Source organism: Mandrillus leucophaeus, unplaced genomic scaffold (genome assembly GCF_000951045.1).
Source record: "Mandrillus leucophaeus isolate KB7577 unplaced genomic scaffold, Mleu.le_1.0 Scaffold665, whole genome shotgun sequence".
Lineage (NCBI taxonomy): Eukaryota > Metazoa > Chordata > Mammalia > Primates > Cercopithecidae > Mandrillus > Mandrillus leucophaeus.
In genome coordinates, this window is record NW_012107197.1 from 1,118,141 (window position 1) to 1,129,034 (window position 10,894).

At 49.2% G+C, this 10,894-nt stretch overlaps 1 protein-coding gene across 1 annotated transcript in view; it reads right to left on the minus strand.

Moving 5' to 3' along the window:
- The window catches only part of PRRC2B (proline-rich coiled-coil 2B), an 82,152-nt gene extending 71,623 nt beyond the window's left edge, over positions 1-10,529 (minus strand). Inside the window, exons 1-4 of the mRNA XM_012001594.1 lie at positions 10,358-10,529; positions 8,499-8,676; positions 4,670-4,772; positions 1,840-1,912 (exon numbers count right to left, since the gene is read on the minus strand). Coding sequence (XP_011856984.1) covers positions 1,840-1,912; positions 4,670-4,772; positions 8,499-8,676; positions 10,358-10,472 — 469 coding nt within the window. The 5' untranslated portion in view covers positions 10,473-10,529. The remainder of the gene's footprint in view (positions 1-1,839; positions 1,913-4,669; positions 4,773-8,498; positions 8,677-10,357) is intronic.
- Positions 10,530-10,894: the final 365 nt, after the last annotated feature.

A 10,894-nucleotide genomic window follows, 5' to 3' on the forward strand; every position in this document is an offset into this window, starting at 1 on the left:
AACCTTACGGAGTTTGCAGTGAGCTATCATGCCACTGCACTCCAGCCTGCGTGACAAAGACTGTCTCCAAAAAAAAACAAAAACAAAACAAAACAAACAAAAAATTCTACCTTACAGAAATATAAGATATGGAAAGCCAAAGAACCAGTTACAAGTCCAGTGAATGTTCTTCATAAAGCATCTTCAAAGACGCTTTTGAGGCCAGGTACGGTGGCTTACGTCTGTAATCCCAAAACTCTGGGAGGCCAAGGTAGGAGGATCACTTGAGCCCAGGAGTTGGAGACCAGCCTGAGCAACATAGTGAGATCTCATCTCAATCAATCAATCAATCAATCAATCAATCAATAAGCCAGGTGTGGTGGTGCATGCGCCTGTGGTCCCAGCCCCAGCTACTCGGGAGGCTGAAGTGGGAGGATCGCTTGAGCCTAGGAGTTCAAGACCAGCCTGGGCGACATAGTGAGATCTTGTCTTTACTCAAAATGGAAAAAAAAAAAAAAAATCAGCCAGGTGTGGTGGTACATACCTGTGGTCCCAGCTACTCAGGAAGCTGAGGTGGGAGGATTGCTTGAGCCCGGGAGATCAAGGCTGCAATGGCTATAATCGCACCACCGCACTCCTGCTGGCACTCCATCTGTACCCTCAGCCCCTTGGGAGAAGCTGGGGCATTGAAATCCAATTGGCACATTGACTGATGGGTCACTTCCCGTTGGAGACTGAGGGAAGAGCCTTTGAACACAGGGATTTCAACCCACAAGGGGCAGGACCTCCTAGGCATGGCAGGCTGGGGGTGAGGTTCAAGGAATGAAGGATGTGCAGCTGGTTTTCTAATATAGGCTACTAAAGACCAAGTCTGGTGAAGCCTTGGCTGGCAGGAGTAGCGCAGGAGGCAGAAGGCAATACCCAGGATGGCGGCAAAGGGTAAAAAAGGGCAGTCAGTGCTACTTTACAGGAGAAAGTGAATTGTGGGCTTTCCCCAGTATATTCCTTTGAATCGTCTGCCCACACCATGACCACTCACCTTCCCACTCAGAGCTGCTGCCTAGTTTGGTCTGAAGCACAGTATGCTAGAAACATTCAAGCTATCATCAAAAATTAGAAGAGCTCCTGTGGAAAATCCAGATCTTTTGGTTTTCTCAAGAACATCTGCTGACCCACACTCTCTCAAGAACATCTTCTGTGGGGGCTGGAGGGCAGCCTGGATGCACAGAACTCACCAAACTGCTTTAGCCCACTATCCTGGGCCTGCCTCGGAGGCCGTGTGAATGTGTAATTCCCATGAATTTATTTTTTAAAACTCTGAACACTGTTTCCTTCAGTCCATCGCCCTCATCTTTCCCCTGAGCTGCTCCATGGAAGCAGCACAGTGGGTTCCGCTTCCAGGGAGCTTCCTGTGTGTTGGGCGCAGCACTTCTGGTAACACCACGTAACCCTCGGAGTGCTTGGATAGAACATCCTCCAGGCGGGCCACTCCAACCCCACGGCCAGCTTCTTCACCAACCCAAGCCACATCACGTGACACCTCCCACCTGTGGTCCCAGGAGAGAGGAGGCGGATGGTGTTGGCAACGCCACAAGCACGGAGCAAACAGGAGCCCACCAGCAGCATGGCCCAGTCAGCACTCCTGTCTCAGCAAGAGCACTCATCCAAAGAAACCAAAGAGCTGGCCCCTCTGCAGAGTCAGTGCCCTGCAAGGCAAGGGCTCCACAGAACGGTACCTCTTTGCGGAAGAAAGTCCTCAAAGCTTCTGGGTGCCTAGACCCAACCAGACATTCTGGAAAAGACATTTACCTCCCCCTCCCCACCGTCCCCAAACACACACACACACATGTGCGCACTTACCACCTTCGTGTCCTACTGGCTTTCCATTCAGCTGTGCCCATGACTTTGGTCCACCTGGCACTGAATTTGTATTCTGAAAGAAGGAAGAGAATCAGAAGAGGGCCAGCTCCCTTATTCCACTGTACAGTGACAGCCCATTACAACAAGTTGCTGAGAGGCCAGCCCCTTAGATTTGAACCCTATAAGGATCCATCCACCACCACTTTCTGAGCAGCAGCGAAGCCCTGAACGACCCCTGCAATGCACACTCCACATAGCAGTCCCAGGGACCAGAAAATGCCAGGCCCACTCTACAGACAAGGAGCAGGATTTGGGGAGTGATCAGCTTCAAGTCACACAGACAGTGACACAGCAAAGCCAGGACCCAAACCTGTCTCCCTCTATGCGGTGCTCTGGAACCTCCCATGTCCACATAGAGCTACTTTATTTTGCTCCAGAGACAAAGACTAAGGCCCAGTTCCGGCATGTGTTTTTAAAACTGCACCGCTGCTAACGAGGAACACGAACACGGGAAGGCCAACATGCCAGATCTTGAGCTGGGTGGGCCAGCTGCAGCACCTTCTGTAGTGACTGTGACTCTACAAGGCACAGCTCCCCTCCTGAGAACCATGCCAGGTCACCTCTGCTGAAAAGCCGCCAGGGTGAGCATTATGCGAGGCACACCCAGCCTGACCAAATGCTCACCACACCCTGGGGAGGTTCTAGTCACATTCACCACTGAGGCTCAGAGAAGAGTGACTGAGTCAGATGCAGAACAGCAGAACCAGGACCAGTCTCCAGCCTGCCTATGTCCAGTGCCCTTTCGAGTCTCTAGCCGTTAAGCTCACCCCATCTTTTCCATTCAACTAACATTCAACTCACAGCCTCCTTCTTCTAACTGAAGGTAAAAATACACAAAACAAGCTGCTGCTTTGTGAAGTTTCCCCACTTACTAGATGAAATGCTATATTAAATCACTACCCTCTCCCACCCACCTCAGCCAGCACCATCCACTCACAAGGCAAACAACTGTCTCTCTTGCCTGTGATGCAGAGCTGACCGGGTACAGCAATCCATTTACTCATCACAGAGGTGCCCTGAATGCTTTACACTGGTGGCCTGAGGTGCCTATACAGTTTCCCTGCCACGGACTACAGAAGGGTGGGGTCAGTGGCACAATGGAGGCAGTGCAGCTGGGGCCAGACACATCCCACAGGTGGGCTAGAGGCCTTCAGATCCAGCAGCAAACAGGAGGCACAGGGGCTCCCCTCCACATAAGGTCTCCACTGAAGGCCTTTAATATGCTAATACAATCCCATCCCTCCACTCCCCTCCCCTCTGCAGTCACAGGGATGACTCCCCTGGCATTAAACTAGGAAGAGCACACATAGGACCAAGAAGGTGTTACTGAGACTGCTGGCAAACTTCATCCCAAGAGCAGAGCTGCTGTGATCCCTCCGTGGAGATGTTCTAAAACTCGCCCAACACCGGGTGCCTCTTCTTACCTATGCCTCACACGTGAGAGACACCAGGTAGCAGCAAAGCAGCACTGAGCGCCGGATACGGTGACCCCTGCGCCAGGGCCAGGATGGGTTCTCCTTCCTTGGCATAGAGCTGCCCCTTCAGCAATTCAATCAAACAGATGCCCAGGACCTCACCCACAGTCCCCCCAGTGGTGGGGGTCTGGGCACATACATCTTCAACAGGTTTCAGAGGCAAATCTGATCTCTGAGCTCTATCAGCTCACTCCTTCTCTTTCAAATTCTGGGAAACAGAAAGGAACTCAACTCTAAATACTCTGACTAGCCTAAGGTCCCAGTAGATTTACGCCAATGAAAAGGGCGTCTTGCACGATCACAGACCCCTCTTTTCTTCTGTCTTTAATTTTAAAAGCACAGTTCAGTGTTAGGTGGGGAGAGGGTGTCCTGGCAAAGCCACAAACTTTCCCGAGTATGGTTACAGCAGAGAGGGGATGACATGTGAGACCTCATATTGCCCATGCAGCAAAGGAAAACCAAAGTATGTTCATTCCCGCTGCCAAGAGAGCTGGTGAATACGAGGTATCTATGTCTACATTTCTTTTCATCTTCTAAAAAATTCAGACTTCTCATCTAGATTTCTACCTCCGGCTAAGTATATCCTCCTGCCAATCTCTAGAAACCCGTAGCGAGACTTTGATGGACTGAGTGTGTTATGAGCTCTTGCTTGGTGAAAACATTACTTTCTGCTTAGAGAAAGATTAAAAATGTATCAACAATTAAAGGATTGTAGCTTTGTATTTCCCAAAGCGTATTCTAAGAGACATTAGTCCCTAGAGACATTCGGTGAAGAAATGTTTCCTGGGACAAATAAATTTAGGGACTGCTGCCCATTATATCCTCTTCTTAGAGAGCCACAGTAGGTATCAGCACACGAAAGGCACTGAAAAGTACTGCAGTAAAGGAGCTCGCTTCATTTCGTTTTTCGAACTCACCCGGCCAGTGAACCTTTCTGTGACCTGCCACTTTTTGTCTTCTTGTGACCCAAGCTTCCATGGACATCACGTGACGCTTCCATGGAGCTGCACCCTGAACTAGTCTGCAGTCCGGCCTGAGTGACTACGCCTCAAGGTAAGTCAACAGGCACCATATCTGAGGTCTTTTTCCAGAAGTTGCAGATTAAATTTCTTCACCAGTGACCACGACAGTTTCCCATGCTGGTTTTCTAAAGTCACTCATTGGGTGTGCCTCTGGAATAGACAGGCCATGCACAACCACACTTCTCAGTAGCAACTCCTTCCAGCCCCCAGCAGCAAGGACACTGAGGGACTACCATGCCCAGGAAACAGTTGGGATGGAGTCCCAGCACCTACCTCCTGACTGATTGACTGTGTCGGTTTCTGCAAATTGGAGACAGATTTCTGCGAACCCGGCTGCGGCAGCGACTCCGGCGGCTGAGAGGCCGTCGCACTGGAACTAGACAAAGGCAGGGCAGTGGGGTCAGGCACCGCACAGAGTGCGCTGGCCAGGTCTCTGCATTCTCAGGAGCCACAGCTGTTCAGCTGCTCACAGGAAGCAGACCTCCTCTGGCCAACAAAAATACGACTTTCCCCAGCAGATTTTTATGCTGGCAAAAACTAATGAGAAAACAAACCATGCTTTAGTTCTAGTCACTGGCATTTAAAATTAGCACAAGACAGTCCTCTGCCTCTTTTTCTTTTTTTTCGAGGCAGGGGGTCTCACTCTATCACCCAGGCTGGAGCGTAGTGGGGTAAACTTGGCTCAATGCAACCTCCGCTTCCCAGCCTCAAGCAATCCTCTCACCTCAGCCTTCCAAGTAGTTGGGACTACAGGTGTGAGCCACCTTGCCTGGTCTTTCTTTTTTTAAAAATGAAACTTTTCTGCCTTCTTGTAGAGCCTTCTGTCTGCAAAAACTAAAAGCTCACTGTAAACAATGCAAGTGAAGGATTTGCCAACAGGGAAACTGAATCACTGGAATGAAAGGCTTGTGCCCCTTATCCCAGACCCAGAGCCCATACCTACTCAGAGGGTTGACTTTTTAACCCTCTCTGCGTTTATAAATACATGCTCAGAGTAAAAATAACCTTATAAATAAAAGTAGGTAACACAGAACATCATGACCTCATCATCCAGAGAGAAACTCCAAGCAGATTTCTCTATACCTGTCTATAGAGTTTTGTTTGTTTTTAACCAGCAGAGTTTTACACTGCAGGAATAGAGTATTTTTCCAACAGAAGTGGAGTGACCCCATACATAAAGCTCTATGACTTTTTCTACTTCATGCATCTGAACATCTTTTCATCACCATAGAAATGGATCTTCCTTTTGCTTTTAATGACCACATAACACAACTAGACAGGTCATAATTTAACCAATCGTTCATACGGGTGTTTTCCCCTCTTACAGATACAACTGCAATAAGAATTATTTTTTTTTTTTTTTTAGACAGAGTCTCATTCTGTCGCCCAGGCTGCAGTGGCATGATCTCAGCACACTGCAACCTCCGTCTCCCAGGTTCAAGCGATTCTCCTGCGTCAGCCTCCCGAGTAGCTGGGATTACAGTTATGCACCACCATGCCTGGCTAATTTTTGTATTTTTAGTAGAGACGGGGTTTCGCCATGTTGGCCAGGCCAGTCTCGAACTCCTGACCTCATGTGATCTGCACAGTTCGGCCTCCCAAAGTGCTAGGATTACAGGTGTAAGCCACCGCACCTGGCCTACAATAAAAATTTTTTTTTTCTTTTTTTCGAGACGGAGTCTTGCTCTGTCACTCAGGCTAAAGTGCAATGGCACGATCTCCGCTCACAGCAACCTCTGCCTCCCGGGTTCAAGCGATTCTCCGGCCTCATCCTCCCAAGTAGCTGGGATTACAGGCATGCACCACCACGCCCGGCTAATTTTTGTATTTTCAGTAGAGATGGGGTTTCGCCATGTTGGTCAGGCTAGTCTCGAACTCCTGGCCTCAGGTGATCCGCCCTCCTCGGCCTCCCAAAGTGCTGGGATTACAGGTGTGAGCCACCGCACCCAGTCAAGAATTTTTAAAATATATATCTTTGCACCCTTTTCCTGTAAGTAATTCCATGGCATATGACCTTAGAAATGGAAATGCTGGATCAAAAGATGTTTTGAAGTTTAAACGATTGCCAGGCTGCCCTCCAAAAAAGGCTGTGTCAGTGAATTTACACTCCACAGGTGAAGTGATGAAATCAACAAAAAATGGCCGAATGAAGGTTTCTGCTCTAACTCAGCCCTCCAGTCACTGTAGGCAACTTTCCACTCAACAAGATTCAAGGAGGGCAGCCACCCCCTTGGTAGGAACTCCTCCAATACAAGTGGCTCATCTGTAAATGGAAGCCAAACTCTTTACAGACACCATCTTCCAAGATTCACCTGACCCAGGCAACTCACCATTCGTGATTATTACAAACAGAAGGTACTGACTGGGTTCTTACATCTCCTTCTACCTAAAAGAGAAGCTTCCAGGAAGTCGCACCTCTGTGTTCTCCAAAACTAAGGACTGAGTCCCCACGCTGTGGGCCCACTTGCCACCTGATACCTTGGTGGGAGGATGTGGCCCGGGGCAGCAGAGAACCACACCAGGATCTGTGCCTTCACCAACACTCCGTCCTCACCTCTTCCCTGGCGGACGTGCTCCAGCAAAACTAGCCCTCACTAGAGCCGCGAAGGCAGAGTAAAGGCTGGATAACAGGAGGGAGTAATGCTTTGTCCTCTCTAGAACTTTTGGTGGTGCAGAGGCATTTCAGTCCTTCCATTAAAATGTGCAATATTCATTTTGTTCCAGAGCTCATGGTGTGAATGGAATGAGTACCATTTGAATGGAATGATGACAGCAGTCAATATCTGCCCCTCCTCTGTGCCAGGTTTGGGCTAAGCACTTGATCTGTGCTAGCCCATCAATGCCTCATGGATACCTTGTAACCATCAGCAAAGCCAGGTATCATTCCTACTTCAAGGGGGGACACTGAGGCTCAGAAGTCAAACAATTCGCCAGGTTCCATCAAGCTAATAAATGGTCTAGCTGGAAACCACGTAGGGCTGGTAGATTTCAAAAGTCATGCTATACCGCCCATCAATATGATCCCTAAGCAAACTGTCAGAAACATTTTAAAAATAACTTCTAAGGCCCTATTGTGATTACTACTTTATAATCATCTAGCTGAATAACTAGCTCACTCTCTACATCTTGTCTGAAGTAACTACAGGCAACAATTTTATAAAAGCTGCCATGGTCATTTCCAGCATAGACTTGAAAGAAAAGGATGCGGGGGTTGGCAGCCTGAGATCTGGGTCCCTTTTGCCGTCTGGTTTCCCACGTCAGCACGGAGGCCACCAGAGATGCAGGCCAGGAGGGCGCTGCCGCCAGACAGCTTTGTTCACATTCCTTAACAGGTAAACCCCAGCAGCAGGTTTCTGCCTGCCAGCCTCAACAAGGCCCTGTCCCTCCCTGAACACATCCCCTTCCCTGAATTGTCTTAGCACTGGCTGAACACTCAGAGAGGACTTGCAGTAGGAGACAAAGGTACAGCCATCCAAGTGGGCCCCAGGCAGCCAGGCCCTGTGTTTTCAGCCCACCACACAGGGGCTGTTTCTCTGATGACAGCACCATGCCGCCCTCGGCCCTCTAGGGCTTCTGGAAGTCCTGTGCTGGCTCTGATGACTGGGTCTGTTTAGAGCAACGGCGGAAGTCTCCTCTGTCTGGGAAGCTGCTGGGCCCACGATTAGGGCGGCTGCATGATTCTCTGCCGAGTTCAGCTCACACGGACACCCACCACCAGGAATGAAGTCCTCAATCCCCAGCTCTGTCCACAGTGTTTCTTACAGGAATTGGCTCTGAGTCATTACATAAGCTCCTCTGGGGTGATGAGGCCTTTCCTAATAAGGCACAGGGGGAAACTGGTCACTGGGGACAAGGTTGTCCACAGATGTGCTGCTCCAACGGCTCTAAAACCCAGAAAAAATGAAGGCAGGGAAAAGAAACACACGAAGCACCAGGGCCCGAGAGGAATCGGCTTCATTTGCATCTCCCAGTTTTCCAGCTCTGCCACGGCAAAGACTAGTGCTGCAGTGGTCAAAGGGCTAGGATTAGTCTGCCAAAGGGAAGGATACTGGACCACCCCTGGAGTGCCAGCCCCCACTCACCACCCACCTCCTCCGTTTACCTCTTTGGGTCTTGCTGATCCTGCTTGTTTGCCCATCCCGTCCCGTCCTTGGGTACTATCACGATGTTGGGGTCGTTTCCTTTGTTTTCAGACTTCAAGCTCGGCAGGTTTGCAGGCGGTGGCATGCGCCGGGCTGCGGCAACTTTCCCAAGACTCTGTAAGCCATGTCTAGGAATAACTGCAGGGAGAGGGGCACAGAACAGACACCGCGCAAGAAGGTCACAGAAGGAAAGAGGCCGGATGCATTTAGCTGTTCTTTCAAACTCTAAGTGATCATGACAAAGCTAACCAAACGAAAAACAAAGGGCAGACCAGCAGTGGAACAAACAAGTGTTTGGTGTCACTTTAGTCACTTTACAAGCTGTGCACTGAAGACTACAGGGACAAAGGAGCTGCTGAAACCTGTACAAAGGCTTCCATTTCACTAGTGGGCAGGACAAGGCTTGGGGACTTTACGACATGGGTGAGAAGCCAGGCCCAGGAACCTCCAGCTCACAGAGGAACCACTTCTCTGCAAGTTGAGACAGCTCTGGTCTCATTACAGGACTAAAGGGACAGCCTCTACCTAGACCCAAACCAAGACTGAACAGGAACCCTTCGACATTCATGAATTCTTCACGGGGTGTGAACAGGATCAACATGAACCTTTCCAACAAGTTCCAGAATTATCAGGAACCATGAAAGCTAAAAAGGCTGATTAACACACCAGGCGTGGCGGCTCACGCGTATAATCCCAGCACTTTGGGAGGCTGAGGTGGGTAGATCGCTTGAGCCCAGGAGTTCCAGACCAGCCTGGGCAATGTGACAAAACCCTCTCTACTAAAAATACAAAAATTAGCTAGGCATGGTGGCACATGCCTGTAATCCCAGCTACCTGGTTTCAAAATAAATAAATAAATAAATAAATAAATAAATAAATAAATTTAAAAACAAAATTTTTAAAATTCTTTAAGGATAACACTGGCTGGGCGCAGTGGCTCATGCCTGTAATCCCAGCACTTTGGGAGGCCGAGGTGGGCGGATCACCTGAGGCAGGGAGTTCGAGACAAGCCTGACCAACATGGAGAAACCCCACCTCTATTAAAAATACAAAATTAGCTGGACGTGGTGGCTCATGCCTGTAATCCTAGCTACTTGGGAGGCTGAGGCAGGAGAATCACTTGAACCCAGGAGGTGGAGGTTGTACTGAGCTGAGATCATACCACTGCACTCCAGCCTGGGCAACAAGAGTGAAACTCTGTCTCAAAAAAAAAACAAAAGGGTAACACTAGTGCCTATTAAGTCCCATTCTACCCATCAGGATAAAAATATCCACAGCTTTGGCCAGGCGCAGTGGCTCACACCTGTAATCCCCACACTTTGGGAGGCCAAGGCGGGTGGATCGCCTGAGGTCACAAGTTTGAGACCAGCCTCGCTAACATGGGGAAACCCTGTCTCTACTAAAAATACAAAAATTAGCTGGGCGTGGTGGCTCACGCCTGTAATCCCAGCTACTCGAGAGGCTGAGGCAAGAGACTTGCTTGAGTCCGGGAGGTGGAGGTTGCAATGAGTTGAGATCATGCCACTGCACTCCAGCCTGGGTGACAGAGTGAGACTCTGTCTCAAAAACAACAACAACAACAACAAATCTCCCCAGCTTCAATAAGGTAATAAATGGAGAAAATTCCACTACAGGAAGTCAGGATGCTCAAGGCTCTGAAATCACACCTCAAGCACGAAGTAGAGAGTGATTCTACATGCATGCCCACAAGCCTGGTGTGCACGGACCACATCTGTCTACCCAGGTGAGGGACTCTGGGTTTCTGGGATTTGTCACTAGGAGAAAGTTTGAGGAACTGGCCTTCAACCTCGGGCCTTACCTGAGGATCTAATCGCGTCTACTGATTTTCCTTTATACTTATCAAACAGGCTGAGAGTCGAGTACTTGCTTTTCCCATCCTTGCCCTTGGTAATTTGCCCCAAACGATCGGACATTGCGATGAAATGTCATCTAGTAAGGAAATTTTTCTCGGCACCGCTCCCGATCTGCCTTTGAAATAGAGAAGGAAAAAAAGAGAGAGAGAGGAAAAAAAAAAAGAGTGTCACTCCAGCAGAACCTCTGATCCAGCAAAGTGAATCCTTTAGGAATCATGGATCTCCTTAAAGATCTGAAGACAGCTTTGGACTGTCCTTAGAAAACTGCTCTCACCACTCACAGGCTGTTCATTCACATTTACAGGGCATTTTGTAGACACCCCGAGGCGATCTGTGGAGTACCCCCCAATCCCTACCTGCTGTTAATTCCTCTCACTCTGTCTGAGTTGGCTGGAGCCTACTGCACACCAACCACACTGACATGTAAACTTCAACAGAGCCCTCTCCAAGTCAAGGACAGCTCAAGATGGAAAAATAAATGC